This window comes from Alexandromys fortis, unplaced genomic scaffold (assembly GCF_014885135.2).
Source record: "Alexandromys fortis isolate MF-2015 unplaced genomic scaffold, M_Fortis_MF-2015_v1.1 scaffold_25, whole genome shotgun sequence".
NCBI lineage: Eukaryota > Metazoa > Chordata > Mammalia > Rodentia > Cricetidae > Alexandromys > Alexandromys fortis.
This window is the reverse complement of record NW_026067904.1, coordinates 9,487,430-9,507,967: the sequence shown is the minus strand read 5'-3', so window position 1 is coordinate 9,507,967 and position 20,538 is coordinate 9,487,430. Positions and strand designations below refer to the sequence as shown.

The 20,538-nt window shown below is 47.8% G+C and overlaps 1 protein-coding gene across 28 annotated transcripts in view; it reads right to left on the bottom strand.

Moving 5' to 3' along the window:
• Celf4 (CUGBP Elav-like family member 4) overlaps positions 1–14,057 on the bottom strand; it is a 273,562-nt gene extending 259,505 nt beyond the window's left edge. For all 28 annotated transcript variants that reach the window (XM_050134875.1, XM_050134896.1, XM_050134880.1 and 25 more), the window contains exon 1: positions 13,557–14,057. In XM_050134875.1, coding sequence (XP_049990832.1) covers positions 13,557–13,842 — 286 coding nt within the window. In that variant the 5' untranslated portion in view covers positions 13,843–14,057. The remainder of the gene's footprint in view (positions 1–13,556) is intronic.
• Positions 14,058–20,538: the final 6,481 nt, after the last annotated feature.

Genomic DNA, 20,538 nt, shown 5'->3' with positions numbered 1-20,538 from the left:
GATTGGTAACTTCTGTATCTCTGCAGGTAGTTGAAAGCCCCCAGTATACTTGTGATCTTGGATTTAAGATTAGCCCAGAAGTTTTAGGAGACGCCCAGTTCTGATCTCTGCTAAAAAGTCCTGGAAGTCAAACACAAGGATCAAGGTCTGCAGGAAGGGGTTTCTCTCCTCTAAACAGACGAATCTGAAGGTTCTCATCTCACCTCTCCCTGTTCTGAGTTGTTTTCTCTCGCTGAGATGGGAAAGGGCCCTCACCGCTGCCTGGGGGCCCTGGCATCCCTGCGCAAACATTCTGCTTGCCTTTAGAGCAGCACGCCCTGGCACCTGTGAGGATTCTTTTTAACTGCAAGACCAGTGTCACCCAGGGAAACTGTCCCCTGGCTTAATTCTTGCTGCCTGGCTGCTGTCCAGCTCTTCTGCATCAGGGAATGCTCAGAGAGGAAGGGTGGAGGGTGCAGGAAGATTCTAGTCCCAGAACCCCTCCGTGTGTGACTGGAAAAAGTCCTCCTTTTTGTGGGCAGTCTAGGTGCCTGAGTCGGTTATGGGGAGCATGAACACAGTTTAAATATTCCATGAGTAATTTCTGAGCCCAAGCAGGGTGCAGTGGGGACGGATGAAGGACGCTGCAGCCCCAGAGCAGGTGAAGACTGAGGACAATCCCGCAGGCCCTCGCTGATTTCCCTGAAGCCCCTGGACCCCACCCACCTGTCCTTGACCCCCTCTTCCTGAGCCAGGCTGATGATGGGTCCAGATTTATCCACAACGAGAAATTCCTTTGTCCATCACTCTGAGAACGAGACTTCATTGCATTGGGACAAAAAAAAAAAAAAAAAAAAAAAAAAAAAACCCACAGAATGGAACACGACAGAACGCCCTGACCTGTCGGCTTTGCAGCTTCCTGCCCTGCCATTTTTGCTGTTAGCTACTTTGGGAATTTTGCTGTTTCCTCTAGACCTGGGGATCTGGTACCATCCCCATACCCCTACCCGAGGTTTCATATTGAGGGGTTTCTTATCCAAGGCATTTTCTTTGGGAGGCTTTATGTTTGTGGGGTTACCATTTTTATACCTGTAGTTATTACTATGGTGGTGAGCATGGGTCCCCACCTTCTGAGATCAGGTTGCCACAGTCAGAGAACTGTCTTCAAGTGGACCTGTGGCTCCCCCAGAATGGGTTCTGTCCTCCCATCAGACCCAGGGACTTCCCTGTGGTGTATCAGGCATCTCCACAGGCATCCCCCGTCCCTTTTTTTGCAGAAGCCGTTTGTCTGTGTATGTGGTGGAGTTGTGGAGGTGAGTGTGTGGGGAGGGTCAGGACACCTGAGGGAAGTTGTAGTTGCATCTGTGACACTCCTGCTCTCCAATGACCTAGGGACCGACTGCTCTCTTCCTGGTTATCTGGCCTTTGCTGTGACCAGACCTCCTAAATCACTGGCTCAGCTGAGACAAGGTCAGAACAATAGAAGTTAATTTTTGGCAGAGAAACTTGAGAAACTACAACAGAAACAAGCCAAGGCCAGAGAGGAAGCGTGAGGACAGGGTGCAGGGTTTCACTCCCATAGGAGAGGTAGTCTGGCTCCATTCCTGCGGGTCTAGTCTGTACGCTTGGTCCACTGAGGGTCCCTGGAGTGGCAGGGTATAAGCCTGGCCGGCCCTTTAAAAAACAGTCCCTGCCCAGAGTACAGTATTATCCATCCATCCATCCATCCATCCATCCATCCATCCATCCATCCATCCAGTAGTTACTGCTCAGCCTAAGCACACACCTTTCCCTAATGGAGACACAATCCTTCACCTGCTGCTCCTTTCCCCTCCCTGAGGGTCCAGCTCAGTTGCCCTGGTCTAGTTTACCCCCCCCCCATTCCTTATTCCAGCGTATTTTCAAGCTTGCCCAATAGGATTTCTGTGGAATTGGCTCTAAAGTAAATTAAATGGCTAGCTTCTTGCAGCAGCAAGGGCAACAGTACTGAGCGATTCTTGCTTTTTCACTAGAAGGGTTATTAGTTTTTTTAAATCAGAAAAGAAACTAAAGCCTTGACCACAAGCCAGAAACAGATCTCTAGCCCCGCGTCTCTGCAGCTCCAGTGAGCCAGACTTCCGGTGCTGCTTGGAATCTGGTGGCTGGTGAGTATGTAAATCAGTCCCTAACCCATCCTGCCTGGATTCAGATTTGACCGTGAGATGTGCTGGGCTGATGTGAGCCTCCGCTAGGATGTTTGGACTTTCCTTTGCAGAAGTCCCGGATGGTGATGTAAGTTTGAAGCCAAACCATGTCAGGCCCTAAATATAGACAAGATTTTGGTTCTTCCTCCAACAAAAGGAAACTTCTCATCACATGGAATTAAGAATCAATACAGTACCAAACCAGACGATCACTGTTTAGTTTTGAAACAAAACAAAGCTCATATAAGTTGAGAAATGATAATACTTTCTGAACTTTCTGGTTATTTTGTGTGTCCTTGTTTAGTTGGTTTCTCAGGCTCAGACCTGACTTGCCGAGAGAGGAAAGTGGCCCTGGATCCTGATCATTTACTCCCACAGGGTTAGGCGGGCTGTGGAAGGTTGCTCAATTGTGAGGGGCCATCAGAGGTGTGTGAGTTCTTTTTCTCACCGTCAGAGGGCAGGCGACAACCAGAGGAGATAGGACCTCTTTCACAGTTGGGGCACTCCACCCCATTCTCCCGAAAAAGGGGCTAAAGCTGAGGTCAGGCTTTGATGTTTGCTGCCTTCCTCTCTGAAGTTGTTCGCACCTTTGACTTGCGGCTGAGGAGGGGACAGAGGCATGTCTGCGGGGGACTAAACTCGGGCCCCAGCACTCACCTTTCCCCCTCACCTTTTGAGACCACTTTGGGAGCGAGACTCAAGCGTAAAACCTGAGGGTGACCTAGCTGGAAGGCTGGCTGGCAGTGCTGTGGAGGGAACTGTAGCAGTTAGTAAGGGCACAGAGCCCCACTGCTGAATGGGATGTAGAACAACATGCCACATGGTGGCTTCCTATGTGTGGGGAGCAAATACGCTGGGGATCTGATGGGACCTGTTTGCTGGAACCCTAGCAGAAATACCTTCCTCCAGAGACACCTCTCTCTTCATCCAACCAGAGAAAGCTATATCTTACCCTCCTATGCAGTCTAAGGAAGGCCCCTGCTACTCGCCCAGGACCTCTCTCAGTTATCTTTATTCTGCCTCAGGACCGGGTGTGAAGGCAGGCTCCCTCTGAGCATTCTTGTAGTCTTTTGGGTTTGGGCTGGTGGAGCAACACTGGGGGTTCTTTCCTCTCTTTCCTGTGAACACTTCCAGGCCGTCCAAGGACTACCAGGATGAGCCAGGACGCCTTTGGGAAGAAGAAGAAGAAGAAAAAGTTTGGGCAAACCCCAAAGGAACACTAAGATTAAAGAAGCCTGACCTTTTCTTTCGTCTCTTGATGAAAGTAGAGGTGAGCCTCGGTGGGAGCTAGCTTTCCAGATTCCAAATTCCTATCTCACCATGATCAACGCATACAGGAAACTCTGAGCCTCTGCGTCCAAGAATGCACCTGGAAGACTGTTCTAAACAAATGCTTTTCCTCCAGGACCCCTCTACGCTGTGATGTGCACCCTTGCAACTCCAGGGCCCAGTTCTCTACTCTGTCAGTGGGGCACACTGCTCCAACTCTCTCTTCTTCCTTGGAGATAGACCTCTTCTCACACATATGCAGAAGGAATAAGGGTGCTCTTCCTGCCTCATCTGGTGAGACCAAGCCAAGCCAAGTATTGACTTGATATAAAGATATGGATATGTTGGATGGATAAAGGTTAGGAGATCTAATTTCTTTCTTTTCCTGTCCAGAGGACACTTCTCCTCTACCTCGCCCTGCTGGAAAGCAGAGGGCAGAAGAGGGAATGCTTTTATCAGTTACACAGGAATGCCTCCATCCCCTCTGGGCTCATCTCAGGAGTTTATGAAGCCCCTGGGAGCAAGGTCTCCTCTCCCACCGCAAAAGCACTCCCAACATCGTCACCTCCCTGGATATTCTTAGAACCAGTCAATATGATTAATTTTACATGGGAGTAATTTCCTGCTATTGTTGTGGAGCCCTCCTGGCCTCCCCCATCAGCAGCAGCATGATACTGTTTCTGGTTATATTGGTCAACCAAGATATTGATATTATTTGTCCACACAACTGAATCACTCTGGGCTGGCTGTCACATTTCTTTAAAAGGTATTGATAAGCCCATTACAGGAAGGGCATATACACTCTCCAGTGTGTGCGTTCTATTTCAAGCACCTGTGAGAATCCACCTACATTGGTTAGATGCGGAGGAAAGGATAGATGCAATTTGCAGGAAGACATCTGTGTACATATACTTGGGATGCGTGCATGTGTGTTGAACACCAGCCCTTTTAGAGCTGATCAAATAGTCAATTAGAACATTATAGAGAGGTAGCAGAATCAGAGAGTCCCTACAAATACACTGTGATGTCGTGTTTGATCTTGCATGCCTCTTGTCTCACAGGACTTGCGAGAGAAGGTTTGACTTGATAAGGATATTACTAGGTTGATGCTTCATTCTCTTAATTTTCCTGCCAGGTGAGAGCTAGTATTCACTGCAACTGCATGACCAGAATCAACCACAGAAAGTTATCAAAGGCCATTCTACAGGCTGGACTTGAGCAGCATGCGTCCTCCCTGACTTGGTTTCTTATAGTTTTGGTTGTGAGCCTAGCCTTTAACGGCAGAGCCATCTCCAGCCCCTGACTTGGTTTCTTTATCTGTGAACAGACAACAATAATTCATCTGGCTCTACTTTCTTAAGGCCAGAAGCAGGGAGGCTGACTCAGTTCGGGCTCTCAATCCTCTGCACTGATTCTCCGGTCAGAAGAATGCTTGGCAGACCAGCAAACCTTGCTGATTCTGTTCTGTGGTCCAACCTTCTGCCTTATGGAAGGGAATGGGTGCTGGAGTTCTGTGCTGCAGGCATGCTTTGGGTATGTGTGCATGCCTGTATACCCAGGTTCCCAGACCTGACACTTAAGTGTCTCTGGACCTACCTGCATTGATAGGGAGGTGTCAGAGATCATGTCTTTGCCAGCTAGCTCTACAGTGTTCACATCCAAAAATGCTCCCTTGTAGGGGTGTCCCCTCACTTGTCCCTGTGCAAAGAAGCTGGTTAGTTTGAGAGATCCTCTGGATCTTCAGATCCAGCATATGAATAAACCAGACATGGATTCATTAGGTGTGACTGCATCATTAAATTAGAATAATGAACAAACAGGCACGTATGGCATTCAGATCTGCCTAGAACGACTCCAAGGGCTGATTTCAACTAAGTCACCTGTCAGTTAGTAGGTCTGAGGGATACTGGAGTGAAGTTTCTGTGATATTCTGAGCCGCGGTTCCTCCAGGAACCCTCCACCCTGTGTTAGGAACCCAGCCTCCACAACTGGACCCAAACAACACGGTTCGATACAGCATCATCTATGCATGCTTCGGCTGTGCACATTTCTCCATGTGAAATACGGCAGAGGCTCAGGTGCTCAAGAGATGGGAGGGAGAAGTTAAGAGGTGTGGGCAGAAGATGGGAAAGGTATTGATCTCATAATATTTATATGCTGGTGTACCATGGCTGTACATGTACTTACACACACACCCTCCTCCAATAGCTCTGTTTCCACGACTTCTATTTTTCTCCCACATACTCTCCACATAGATTTATAGGTGAAATGAATCTTAGTTGTGTAATTTTAGAAACAACTGTGAAAATACAACCCTAAGTCCTCAACCAGCATCACCAATCATATTTCTGTGTGGAAGAACTGCTTGTTTTTTCTTTTTTTTTAATAAAGAGGAAGGAAGAGAGAGAGAGAGAGAGAGAGAGAGAGAGAGAGAGAGAGAGAGAGAGGAGGAGGAGGAGGAGGAGGAGGAGGAGAAGCAGCAGCAGCTTGCTGGCCTCATTAGCAGGTGGTAGGGCAGTCTAATGCATGGGGGTGGTGGTTGTGAGATCTGTTAAGTGTGCAGAAACCTTTGATTCTGTGGCCTTTCTTAACAAAGGTGATAATTAATTAAAGCAGGGTGTACTGCAATAAAGTAACATCGCAGTTGGTTTGTGCAGGGTTGTCCAGAACCAGCATTCCAAAGTTGCTCTCAATTAAACCCTTGTTGCAAGCCAGCTCATTATCAGTATTTTTTTTTCATCCTGAGTTTGATCACTATTATTGGTACTCATAGAACTAGGACTATGTCTTTCTTCATGAGAGCACCCATTTATTTATTCTTACAGACGCCACATAGGATCTGCTCTTGAGCTGAGCTGCTGGGAATCGCCGTTTTAGAGCCTCAATCAGTTCATGTTGGAGAGGAGATACAACAGGGATAAGAGAAGGCAAATTCAGATCAAGTGGAAGGGGAGAAACCCTGTGAATGCATAATCCTGAAAGCATCTACTTGTGAAGGACTCAGAAACCAGAGGGATTTCCAAGTTGATAGACTTGCTGTAAAAGCCTCTTCCATTTCCACTCAGCAAGCTCCTAGTGGCCCCGGGTGGGTACAGTGCCATGGCCACAGCCCTGCTACAGTTGCCTACATGAACACCAGGTGGGAATTCTATGGGCAACAACCCTGGTTTCTGAGTCAATCAAGAGTAGATGAGAACTTTGGCTGCCTCTGTGATTGTCTTTCTGTCCTAGAACTTTTAGCTCCATCTTTGTGTGGTCACTAAAAGTGTTTGCTCCTTCTTCAGGTCCCATTTTGGGTTGGGTAGGCTTCCTTAGTAGCAAGGATGAAGAAACGAGGGAGAGAAAAGGTGATGGACAATGAATGGGCTACCGCTGAGTCAGGAGGGAAGGGCGGTTGCTGGTCCAGTCTCAGGAGTGATTGGACATGACAGAATGCTTTCTGCCATTCTTGGAGAGACCATGCATTTAAAAGACTTGAAAATAAAAAGAAGTAATGGGGAGAGGGGATGTGCTTCCTTGTTATAAAGAGCTCAGAAGGAGGGCAATTGGGCGTCTGCCATGCCCTGCTTGCATTTAGAGAGAATGCATCCCAGAGCTCAGAGGGCCTGTTGGGACCAACTGAACTTGTCAAGGTGTGTGTGTGTGTGTGTGTGTGTGTGTGTGTGTGTGTGTGTAACTCATGAAAAAAGTAGGCTGGGATGTCAGGGGCAGTGTGTGGGGTAGGGAAGCCGTGGGTGGGAGCTCAGTCCTGCAGAGAGCTGGGTTCTGTGGCTGGCTTTTCAGATCCCAGATGGAAGGTCGTTTCTAAAATGAGTCAATGAGCGAACAGAAGCAGGCCAGACTTCAAAGAGTGATGGGTGGGGGACAAAGATGGGATTCTCTCCCAAACCTGGACTTCTGAGTGGAAAAACCATCCAGATGAAAAGAAGCACACCTCCACACTGCAACCCGAGTGCTGACAAATTCAAGCCACGAGCTCTGAGGGGGAAGATGGAGATAACAAGGAGGGCAGCCCTTCTCTCCAGCTCGCTTCTTCTCCTCCATTGTCCGTACCCTGATGTTGCATATAGCCCTGCGTGGTGAGAATTTTCTTCACGTCCTCTCTGTGCCACTTGTCTCTGCCACTCTTTCCTAAGCATACATGTTTCTCTGCGTACAGCACGTGCGCGCACACACACACACACCAGCCACACAGGCCACAACGTCTTCCTGCATCCCACCCTCTGGTACTCAGACGCACACTGTCTTTCACACCCCCTGGCTCTTGCATGTCACATGGGATTCCCTTTCAAGCTCAGACGTCACTTCGATCTTAACCGCTGTCCAACAGTCCACCCAGCTTCCACCTCGCGTTTTGACCCTACAGTTCTGCTTTTTGAAAATTTCTGCTTGCAGTGTTGGATCTTGGTCACTGTTCTATCTCCTTTACTCTATAGCCACCCCTACCAAAGCCCTTCTCAGCTGAGATCATTCTTGGTCAGACTGGAAAATGACCCTCTTCCAGGGACATGGGAGTTGTGAGCTTTGAAATGTTTCCTCTAAATCGGGCTCAGACAAAGTTGGAACCAGTTATTTTCTTAACTGATGAGGTAGGGGGTCTTTGCTGTCTTCTTGGGCATTCCCTCCCATCCTGGTTTATCTTCTAGAATGATGAGAGTGGCGATACTAAGAATAGTAATGGTGATGTGATATCAGAAATGTCCCTGGAATCAGCTCTTATAAAAATAAACTCTGAGAACTTCTCAATGACTGTCCACGGAGTTGCAACCTTAGAATGCATTTTTCTAATTGTTTTCAAGCAATGACTTCATTAAAAATAATCTTTGGTTTTACTTTGTTTTGTGATTGAGAGGTCACAGACCCAGGGAACATGGAGGAGGGAGTGGAAGGAACTTCAAGGGGTTCTTTCAATACAGCCGGGAATTACCATTCCAGACTGGGCTGGGGGCAACGCGTGTCTCTCTGCTGAACTGCAACTAAATCTAGGCCAGCCCTGCTTTTCATATATGTCAAATGCAGTTAACTGTTCTTATACATGGATGAACATTTGGACACATGTGCATGCTAATTTGCCTATGTGTGCCAATTCACAGAACATCCGTTTTAAAGATAAACAAAATTATGCTCAAAAGAGTAAATAATCTCTTAAATAAACAAACCATCCCATTGTTTATTTTATTACTTTCAAATAGGACAAACTGATATCTGGAATTTGGAGATCTTTAAATGGTTAATGTTGCTTTGACATGCTTTAGTCTCCAAATGATTTCTACTGATCTTTTGTGTATGTGTGTATGTGTGTGTGTGGGGGGGTACTTTAGAGTATTTTTTCCTTGTTTTCTTATTCTAGCTATCCAATTTTTCCTATTGCTGATGAGGTCAACCTTTCTTTTAGCAGTTATAAATATGTAACCAGTCATTCAGCCAGTCTATTTTTTTTCCCCTGGACAAAACTGACTTTTTATTTTTCAAAGTAATTTTTAAAAAGTTCATCTTCATTGAGTTGACACACATGCTGATACTCAGTTTTGCTCTCTTAGATTCATTTGAAAATGGAAGCCAGATAGTGCCTCACAGATTGAATTCACCTATAGGCACAGCAATAGGAAAAATCCATTTTGGTTAAAATCAAGAGGTGGACATTTGACGTTCCAAAAAGCAGTTGTGTCTTCAAACTAGAACATGAGATGTGATTTTATGAAGATAGTTATAGATTGCCAAAACATAACCACAACCTCCATCTCTCTTCTTCCTCCCACTTCCGTACCAAATCAAGGGGCTTCAGATGTTTCCTACCTAGATGCAACTGAAAGAAGAGGTTGTGCAATTGATAGGATATATTAAAATGTTGCTTCCCCCCGAAGCCGAATACACAGAGGATTTGTTACTCAGTCCCCACCCTTCTTCTGCACGGAGTGTGATAGTCCAGAGGCTGCTGCCCCTGCAGCAATAGCTCCTGAGTGTGAAGCCCCCTACTCGAGTGAATATCAGGATATTACTAGAGTAGATTTTTGACCATTCAGTCGCTAAAAATCTCCATGCAGAGTAGCTTCCCACCAAATAATAAGAGGACGCTGATGGAGACCTAGCTGTTTAGATTAAAATGCATTGTAGGCTCCCAGAACAAGCGTACATCAGTGGTAAAGGCAGTTTAAATCTTTGGGGACAATCCTATGTTTAGATTACATTAATTCATAAATATTATACTAAATACCGCTTAAATTGGACTTAAATGACTTCAGAAATAATGCATTATAATATGGCTATCCAGAGAGCACTAGTTTTTATGTATCCAAGTAACTCAGTCTTGGCTGCCTCCTATTTGCTAGACAGGACCAAAGTTATGAATGGATTTCTGGTGTATTCATGTGTGAAGTAGGTGTGTGTGTGTGTGTGTGTGTGTGTGTGCATGCGAGTGTATACAGGTATGGATATGCGTGTATATTTATATACTTTCAATCATCATTTTTGTTCTCCAGGAAACAAAAAGAAGTAAAAGAAAAACGAGAAAGGAAAGAAGTAGACTAGTGGGTGACCTATTCCCTTTTCCAGGGAAGAAAAATTCTACAAAACAGGGTGAAATTGGCCCTCAGCTCATTTCTGCTGCTATCCCGGGAATTGGCTTCTCTCTTGTTTGATCAATACTACAATGTCTTTCTCTTTGGAGTCTGAAAAAACAATCTTTCCAAAAGTGCTTCGAATTGGGGAGAAGAGAAGGTTCTAGTTAGCGGGAGTTTGCATTACAGTGGGCTTTCTTCTGTGCGTATTGTTTCTTTGATTTTGATTTGGCCTTTTTTTTTCTTTCTCTCTCTCTGCCTAGCACACAGACCCCTTCCCACCAATTGCTTGCTGGTCTCTAGGGGGTAAATTTACCTTTACAGTAATTATCCCACTCCGCAGCTGCTATTTGCTGCTTCTCAGTCCAACAGCCTTTTCTGGATGTGTTGGGGGGGGGTTGGAATGATCCACACCACCCACCCACTCCCTCCTCCACAGACTCCCAATTCGACTGGAGTAATTGCCTTTTAAGGTGCACTCTACGCATGGCAGGTATTCCATTAACCCTTGGAACTCCTCCCCTTTATAGTCACCTGAAATGGCAGGTGGCCAAGGAATAGATACCCACCTGAAACCTCATGCATATCATTTAGATTTTTACTAATTTTTAGGAACCGGTATTGTACACATGCCACCCACACTGGAGGCCAGTGTCTTGTTAGGTCTTTCAATTATATCCCAGTGTAATTCATTAGAAGTTAAACACTCAGATGCCCCGAAACCAGGTTTAACAAAGGCATGGTTCCATCCCTAGCCTCACACTGTCAGTTTAGAGACTAGGAAGATATAGAAGCCAGGTGCAGCTTTCATTCTTACAGTCTCATCATGCTTTTTTAGTTAGGAGCAATTAATCACCAATGGCAAGCAAGCAATTTTTTTTAAAGGTGGCTAGAGGCTTATTTTATCAGGGTTAGCTAATAAATCAGACAGCATCAGTGAAGTAGGAGTTCAAATTCTGCTAGGACTGAATAAACCAGCTCTTAGAAATGCTTGAATTTATTCAGCTCTATGAGAGCATCCTAATACTGTCCAGGATGTGGTGGACCAACCCTGACTCTTAAAATTCAGAAGGATGGAGACGCAGGAACTTTCTTAATGGAAAATGTATGCCCAAATTATGAGTGACAAGGGGGCAACAATGAGGCACCCAGTATGCCAGAGCCAGCAGTCCTGCCTGTCACAGACTGAGCCAGTTCACAAGAAGAATTATTTGGGAAATGAAGTTTTGCCTTTCTTAGGAATCCTTGATAAACATGCAGATTATACATTAGTGTGTGTGTGTGTGTGTGTGTGTGTGTGTGTGAGAGAGAGAGAGTATGTGGTGTATGTGTGTGTGTATTCACATGTGTACATGTGTACCAAACCTTCTGTAGCTTCCTGATGAAAATAATAGAAATTCTTTACTTCAATATGAGAGAGTTCGAATTACACTAGGAACAAAGTGGTGGCATCAGCAAGGGATTATTGAGAAGAAAACATGGAATATGTTAAGAGTTTATCTGCACTGGAAATAGAGAAGTGATAAGGTGATCCAATACAGAGCCCACAGAACATTCAGCTCCCCACAACTGTCTTCTGCCTCTAGTGGGTTCTAATCTTTTAAAACTTTGAAATCTTAAATTACTACAGGAACCGATTGTTAAGATGGGCAGCTTCCCTCCTCCATGCTGTTAAAATTCTATTATTACTATTTTTAAAGCGGAGGACCTATTAGAATGACAAAGGTTTATACAAACCTTGATTAGCTTCTAGGGAGCTTGATTGGAAAGGAGAAAAAAGTACAAAGACATGGTTGCCTCCAGAGGGAGGGGAAAAGAAAGTATTTTCCAAAATATTATTTTGAAGCCTGCCTCCCCCTTCTTCCCCTCAACCTCTTCTCTGAACAGACATTTTCTCCATATTGGATAAAGGTTGTTTTCTCTCTCGATGACAGCCCCCACCCTCACCCCACCCCAACAAATCTAGTATATTTCCATTCTGCTGTGCTTTTTTCCCCTGCTATTCAACATGCCATTAACTTTAAGATTTACTCCTCAGCAGGCAAGCTGGAAGACGCTAAAGCCAATAAAAACTGCTCTCTGGGACTCCAACTAGGAAGACTTTGGAGCTCTGTTTAGTATTCGCATGAAGGGAGGGCTGGGGAATGAGGGTGACCGTGGTAGTGAAAACCCTCAGCTGCTCAGAGAACCGCTCAGCTCTGCGCTCTGCACCTAATGTGCCGGAGGATCAGCTCTGTTCATAGCCCATTTCTGGCCAAAGACAAGGCTGCTCTCTGTGTGGGGGTGGGTGTACGTGTGTGTTTTCATCTTCAAAACCACCAGCTCTAACACAGCATCTTCCATGGCTCTCCATACTGCTGTTTATTAAAACCGAACGTCCATACATTCCTACAACTTCCTTAGCCCCGTACTCCTTCTCTGCTTGGCCATCAATCTCTCTCAGAAAGCATTTAACTTGCCCACACAGCTCTAGCACCGATTAATCCCTGGTGCACATCCTATACATTACTGTTAGGGAGCGGAGCACTGGGCTAATTTCGTCACCCACCAGCCACCCACACACATTCTACAACTGAACTCGTTTGGGGCTCTGCCTTTAAGATAATAAAACAAGGAGAAAATAGGCAGGCTGCAGACAATCCCATGACCACTTTCCTAAAAAGTTGTTAGGTTTTAATTCTTTGATTATTTTGTCCCTACCTTCCCCAGGCACTCACGAGCAGTGTTTGCTTCTAGGGGGACATAATACACTATGAAGCTCCCTGTATGGTGAGTTTGGGATAAATTATGGTTTACCTTTAAATATGCATTTCTTGTATGCATATATTCTTCCCCAAATCCCAGCCTCACTGGGGAAAGGGATTGTTCAGGCTTCTTAGACCCCTCACTCCACCCAAGGGACAGCTCTCTCCTTGCTCATTCTTGTCTTGGGTTTTTTTTTTTTTTATTACTCCTTCCAAATATCCAAAACAGCTCCTTCTTGCCAGTCACACTACAACCAGACTACTGAGGCACACATCTCGCTAGGGAGAGTTTACTGTTAAATTATTAGCAAAATAAAAAGATCTCTGCGAATTTGTTAGCTCTTTCCCTTTTAGACGGCCACACTCTTGTTCTGGCCCAAACAGAAGAGGAGGGCAATTCCTGTAGTGTTTTCAGCACCACGGCGATGGACAGCACCCCAGATCCTGGGCCAGCTGAGCGCCCGCTAGTCAGCCCAATTTTCTGGGTTTGCCCTGAGCAGCTGTCCCTATCCCAATCTTTCAAGTCTCTCGATCCAAAAGCCCCAGCCCCACTTGCCCCCATCCCTTCTTATTCCCATCTCCAGTCCCCACTGCCCTCTCTTAAGCACCGCTTCCATCGGCTGCTCGCCCCAAACCCAGCCTTGTCCCGGCGAACATCTCCCCACACACCCCAGCTCGGTCTCCGCTGCCGGAGCGCCTCCCTCCTCGGCGCCCGCCCGCGGCTCGCTTTCGCCCAGTCTCCCGCTTGCCAGTCTCTGGCCGGCCAGTTTGCTGCCCGCCCGCTCCTGCTCCCCGGCAAAGTTGGGAGGGAAAGGTGCTCTCACCTTTGTGCATGCCTGTGAACCTGTCCTTCAGAACCGTAAGCTCGTAGATCTTGCCGAACTCCTCGAAGAGGGGCTTGAGGTCCTTCTCATCCAGGTTTCGGGGGATCTGCCCAATGAACAGCTTGATGGCATCGTGGTCCTTCATGGGAATGGTCGACGGGTTCCCCGGGCTGTGGCTTAATCCGTTCATATGCCCGGCGCTGCCCGGGCTGCTGCCGAGCCCGTTGGTACTGAGGCTCGCGTTGTCAGCCTGTCCGTTTGCTAACGTGGCCATCTTTATATACATAGAGAAAAATCTTTCCTTTTATTCTTTCTCGCTCGCACTCTCTCGCTCCTCTCTCTCACTAGCTCGCTCGCGCTCACACACGCACACGCACACACACACACGCACACACACACGCACACACACTCACACACACACGCGCGCACACACACACATACACACCATACACACACACGCACACACACACACACACGCACACACACACACACACACGCACACTCGGGTTCTCTTCCCCTCGGTTTCCTACACCTCACTCTGCTCTTGGCTCTCGTTCTATGCTCTCTCTCCTCTCCTCTCTTCTCTTGCTCTCTCTCTCTCTCTCTCTCTCTCTCTCTCTCTCTCTCTCCCTCTCCCTCTTCCTCTCTCTCGGTCTGATGTGATTTTTTTTCTTCTTCTTTTTTTCTTTTTTCTTTTTTTTACATTGAACAGACAGGATCTCTGTCCTTTCGGTTTAAACAGGCTGGACCGGTTCAAGTTCCCTGCCAGACCAGGGGTGGGGGTGGCGAGGGCGCGCGGTAGGAGGAGGGGAGAGCGGGGGCCGAGAGTGGGCGCGCTGGGGGGCGCACGGAGGCAGGCGGCGGCCGGGGGCAGGGCGGCCGGGGCGGCGCCGGCCTCGCGCGCCTCCCCCGTCGGCAGCCCCGCGGAGCGGCGGTGGTACAGTCCGAGACGTCCCCCGGCTATAAATAGCGCCAGGCGCATGGCTCTTTGGGAGGCGCTGAGATTCCGGGTCCCGCAGCCTCGGGCAGCGGGTGCTTGTTAGCCACCGGGGCTCCTGGTCTCTTCTCTTTGCCTTTTGGAGGTTATTTTTTTGTAATAGCAGCAGGTGCAACCTTTTGTATTTTCTAAGCATTGATTTTCATTTTCGTGTGGGTAGGTAGGGGGGCGTTATCCACTTAGCTGCGCTCTGTTAGGGCGACAGGCGGGCTAAGCAAAGGCAGGGACGGCGGGCGGGGCGGCGGTGCAGGCGGCGCAGGCGGCGGCGGAGGTGGAATGGGCGCTTTTCTCTCCCATCTGGCTCCACTTATTTATTTATTTAGACTAGAAAAAGCCAGTCGGCTTGGAGGGAGTCCGCCCAGAGACCTGAGTGCGCTCTAATCAGTGTCGAGAGACAAAAAAGAAAAAAGAAAAAAAGAAAGAAAGAAAGAAAAAGCGCTACATAAATATATATTATGTGGATAAATCTGTAGACAGGAGCTCTAGCTCGCGCGCTCTCTGTTTCTGTCTCTGCTTTTATCCTTCTCTCATTCCCAAGCTGCCAGAAAAGCCCCCAAATTTCTCCACCGACACCGGATCCACCTGGGAGGATGGGGCTAGGAGTAGTGCTAGAGGCTCAGGGAGTAGAATTCGTTCGGTTCTCCACCCCAGCCCTCTTAGAAGGCGGGAGGGAATGTTTCAGTCCAGGACGATTTCTCCCGTCAGGACAACGGTAGCCAGTACGGCCGGTGGCTGGAGGGAGGGAGGTAGGAGCCGGGGGCCCAGGCCGGCTCGCCCGAGGCGGACGAGGAAGGCACTGGGCGCGGTGGCCAGAGCCAGAGGGCCAGCTCGGGGGGAGAGGCTTGGTTTTTGCTTTCTTTCTTGTTTTACTGACGCAAATTGGAATATTATTTTCTTAGTCTACTGTCAAAGAAATGAAGCCCGCCCCGTGCTCCCGCCATCCTAGTTTCAGCGGGAGGTAGACTGGCTTGAGCTGCTCTGCACCCCCAGATTCCGAGGTGCGAAGCGGGAAGCGGGAGTCTCCAGTGCGGGGTCTGGCTGCCGGGATGGCACAGAGCGGTTCTCCCGCAGGGCCGGTGGGGCTAGAGCCTCAGCTGCGCGTGAGGGAGTGGCCGGCGCAAGAGTTGTCCCGCCTCTGGGGGCGAATAGTGGCGGTGAACTTGGCTGGGGCAGCGGATTTTCTTTCTCAGCGCGTTTACCTGCACCCCCATCCTCTCCCCACGTTTGCTTTTCTCGACTTCGGAAACCCAGTCAATTAAAACAACGCGCCCATTCTCCCTCAGGCTTCAGGGCACGGCCTCCCCCCCCCCCCCCCCCCCCCCCCCCCCCCCCCCCGCAGCCCGCTAGGCCCCTGCTGGCCACTTTCAGGTTTTCACGGGTCTCTGTTCTTAACCCTGAATTACATTATTAGACTTTGTACTTAAATTTTAATTTAAAAAAAGCGAGACTCTAACAGCTGAAAATCCCGGCCAAACATTCCCTACAACCAGAAGGTTCTATGTTACAAAACCAGATGTGGCCAGAGGGCCCGGGGAGTCTCTCAGCCCTGAGGTTGACCGCCCTAGGCCCACGATCCCGAACCAAAGAGCAAGAACGAATCTGAGATCAGGGAAGCATTGTTAATTTTAAATTTTCCTGTCTTTTCTTTTTGGAGGTGTGTGTGTGTGTGTGTGTGTGTGTGTGTGTGTGTGTGTGTGGTTTCCTAGGCTTCTATTATCCCATATTAGATGCATGCTGATCTTACAATCTCTGAAGTTGGTGGAATGGAGCAGAGCCTCATCGGAAGAGGAGATCTCTGTGGCTGTGTGTTTTGTGAACCTCTGATAAGCTATAATAAGGTGGGCATGTCCCTGGTAAGCAAGCTGGAGTGTTTGTTAGTGTGTGACAGGTGTGTGCAAATGCCTTGTTAGTACCGTGTGCTTGTGTGGTGGGTGCTGTTCGTATCCACACTGCTCTCTCGCTCTCGCTCTCTCACTCTCTCTCTCTCTCCACCCCAGGACACATATGCAGAAAATAATGACTATTTAAATATTCAAATTCACTATCCAACAGCATCTTATAGTGCTGTTAGCTCTCAGGATCTCATGGTGAAGTGGAATATGTATGTATGTGTGTGTATACATATATATGCTATAACAGGAGAGTTAATGAAAATAATTTCTACTGGAGGATCCTTTTTCTTTCCCTGCCTCCCATCCATCCTGTCAAAACAAAGCCACGAGGCGATGGAGCTGAGAAGTAAAAGGAACCAGCTCAGGAAAAGGAAGGGACTGCTCCGTTGAAGACCTCAGAACCGCCACCTTCTTTCTCCTGAAACCATCCCATTTGTCCCCAGGTCCAAGTAAATCATTCACAGATGTTTAATTATTTGTGCTATTATTATTAGTAACAGCTACTATGCAAAGCAAAGCAGTAGTGTCTTGGCGGGAGTGAATGAAAGAATTGGGGGGCGTTAATTAAAGGGTCAACTGGGTATTTCCGATTCCCACGCTTCCTCATATTCCTTTGGGACTGCCTCTCTGTGTTGTGTCCCTTAGTGTGTTTACCCAAGGCTGAGGAGAATGCCGTCCTTCTTAGGTGGACATCTTCTCTCCTCTGCAGCCCACCGCAGAGATGTACACCTTGGGTTTAGGTTTAGCCCTTTGGTGGGGAGGGCCTCTATTATCCTTCATCTCTCTGACAGATGTATGGGGAGCTACCCTAGGTCCCCTCAGAAACATCCTGGACACCAGGGCTCCTCATGTGTAGATGGCGGTTGAGGCAGCTTCTGCAAGGCCCTTCTGTCATAAAGGGGCCGAGCTGTTGCTGTTGGACTTCCACATCTTAGCCTCAGCAGAATGTTGAGGGTAAAAAAATGCAGACAGGTGTCTCAAAAGAATGAATAGAGGAGCAAAGGTAGACCCCTGGGAAAACATACGGCACGTGGTTAGGTGGTTAGGCTGGCTCTTTGGCACGTGTGCCCTTGATATTCTAGGACGACTTGAGGTAAGTTTTTTTTTCCTCCCTCAGATCATCAAAGAGAAATGTAATTAGGGAGAGATAGGGACAAAGTGTTATTCCCAGCGTCATTAAGTAGATTTAAAAACTTTTCCTCCATGTGCCACTTCATGCCCACAACTCTTCCATCCATCAAGAGAGAGGCGAGCAGCAAATGGAAGGCGGGGCTGGGATCACCTGCTTTTTGTTTTCTCTCTGGTCTGGCATGAATGCTTTGCTGCTGATTCATCTCCGGGGGCATCAGGATGCCCAGTGGTGGTGAAGGCATTTGAGGGCAGGTGAGGTCACTTCCCTCTGCTCTCCTCTCTGTCTTTAAGGGAAGAGGAGACTCTCTCCAGGTACCACTCCCCACCCTAGTCACCCTCCACCCCCCTCCCTCTGGAACCCACTGAACCACTGTCAGGCCTGCTTTGGAAACTGTTCTGCCTGTGTTTTCCCTTTCTTCTTGGTCGGAAAGCAGGAATCTGGTCTGTCTCCATCACGGTCACCCCTTACACTGTGATGCTCACATATAGATTCTCAGGATAGTGCTTAGTACTTAACTGTGTTCATTCTTCTGCTCCCTTGGAATAGGGGGCTGTAGCCCTATGTCAACACTGTGAGAAGGATTCAGTGTCAAATACGAAAACACACACAGGAGCCCAGACTCCTGAATTTGCCTGGCTAAGCTCGGAGGCAGCCCCACTCAGCCTTCCTTGCATTCATCCAGCCCGGTCCATCTCTCTCACTGCAAATGCTGGAGAAAGGACAGGCCTGCAACAAACTCATGGTCTAGTTAGAGAGCAAAGTTACAGCAAGTGAAAAGCCCCAGAACTGCAAACTGCAACAGATGGTTAAATGTCTTCCAGGCTTGAGGATTTCCACAAGGAGGAAATAGAAAACAGAAAGCAATGCAAGTGGAGGGTGGGAAGTGGGGATGAACTAACTGCGAGGTGGGTAGTGGCTTGCAGGAGAGAGGGGTGCTGTGCTTGCACAGCAGGATGCCAGGGCGTTCTACTGCGGGGAGCTGGCTGGTGGCCTAGAGTTAGACAGAAGGAAAGAAGCAGCGGATTCTCAATGGAATCTAGGGAAGAGCTCCCAGAGAAGAGCACTGTGGTGCTGACCCGAGGGAGGAACAATTTAGCCTGGCCTGGAGGCGGTGCTTAGAGTCACCCGCCTTCGGAGGTCCGGAGTGAGCAGTCAGCTGTGGCTTTCCTGCTGAGGAGAACCTCCCAGAAGCTTCCCTGTTGATAGGGCACAAGGAAGCAGGATGGAACTTGGAGGGCTCAGCTTTTTGTGAACTGTGCCATAAGCTCAAAGCTTCTGTGCCCTTGAATAATTTGGGAAAGCTTTGTAATGTAAAGCCCAGTAAAGAAGAGAAAGAAAGAAACAGCTCTCACCACCTCTGTTAATTTTAGCAGGATCTTGTCACCAGCATCTTGTCATCATTAAAAGACCTCCTTGTCCTGTTCTGAGCCCACAGTGAATCTAGCTAGGGAAGCAAATCTATTGGAGGGAAGGAATGGATAGGAGGATGGAAATTGTGTGTTTGAGAAACTCAGGAGCACCTTAGAAGGCTAGAAGTGTCAACAGGGGCACTACCTAGTACCATGGCTGGTAGACAGGGCTCCTCTATACTGTTTTCCTTGCTATTGGAGCCCCAAGGACACACTTCCCTGGGTCATTGGGGGCTCTCTCGCTGCACCCACTGACAAACTATGCCTCTAGGAGTCCTTGTGTCCTTGGTCAACAACTGTTCTAGGTTTCTATCCCAAGCCCTCAGTTTTGTTGAGGACAGGCGTCAGCATGAAAGTCTAGCATGTGAACCAAGGTATTTCATGTCTTGGCTGAGGACACCCTGAGCAGTGTGACCACAGAGATAGTTGAGCGGCAGGAGTCTGGGCCAGGCCACTGTTTTCTTGGACTTCAGCTTTCCTACTTGGCAAGTGGAATCGAGAACCTTTGTACCTTTTTTCCCCCCAAACCTCATTTCCTTCCTCCTTTCCTATCCCAGGGTTGAGACAGTGATGTGTTTATGAGGTTGACTCTGATTTTATGTAAAAATTTATTATTAAGATGAGAAAGTAGGGGCTGAGGCCTTTGGATGAGGAATGTAGACTTGATCTCTCCACTTTTGCACCCCAATGAGCTAGGAACTAGCTGACTATTTTCTCTAGGATAAGGGCATCTTCAAAGAGGACTGTACGTAGAGCTACAGAAGCAGATGTGTTCACCTGCCAGTCCTGCCTCCCCTGCTTATTAACTGTGTGACCTTGGGCACATTATTTAATCTCACTGTGGCTCAGTTTCCACAGTTGCGAAATCAGCAGAGAAATAGAGCGGAGCTCGTGGAGTCGTTGTGAAGATTAAATGAGTAAGCGCAGGTAAAGTGTTCAGATCAATGTCTGGACAGCCGATATTATTGGAGCATCACTAACAGGCCACTGGGGGCTGAGGGAATGCTTGAGCTCCGCCCAAGTCCTGCAGGGCTTGGGTTGGGCCCTTGAACTGGGTGCCCAGTCTTGAGGTCGATAAACTTACACATTGCATTCTGATTTCCCTAGATACCCCTTGGGGATGGAAATATTTAGGTAACATGAAGCTTTGTCCCTGCTTCAGTCTTCTGGAGTCCTGCCCTGTGTATCTGCTGTTAGCACTCTGGCCCCTTCTTACCTGAGAGGTATTACAGAAGTAAGTCTTTTTAATTGTGATGTTTTACTAATTAGTTTTTAATTATGTTAATTTATAGTACATGAGCCCTGAGGTTTGCAGACACTAGCTCACTTGGAAACCGGAATAGGAGGTTGCGTCTATTATACAAAATGCTGTGGATACATGCTACTGTAGCATGGCACAGTTTCTTCAATAATACTCTTGAATCAGCAAGTCCTACCTAACTTTTTACACAGCCACGAGGCCTCTGTTGTGTATAGTCCTTTACCTAGTACAGGTGTTAAGAGATTCAACACTGTTAGGCTATGCTGGTAAAGACTGAGGTAGGTGGCTGAG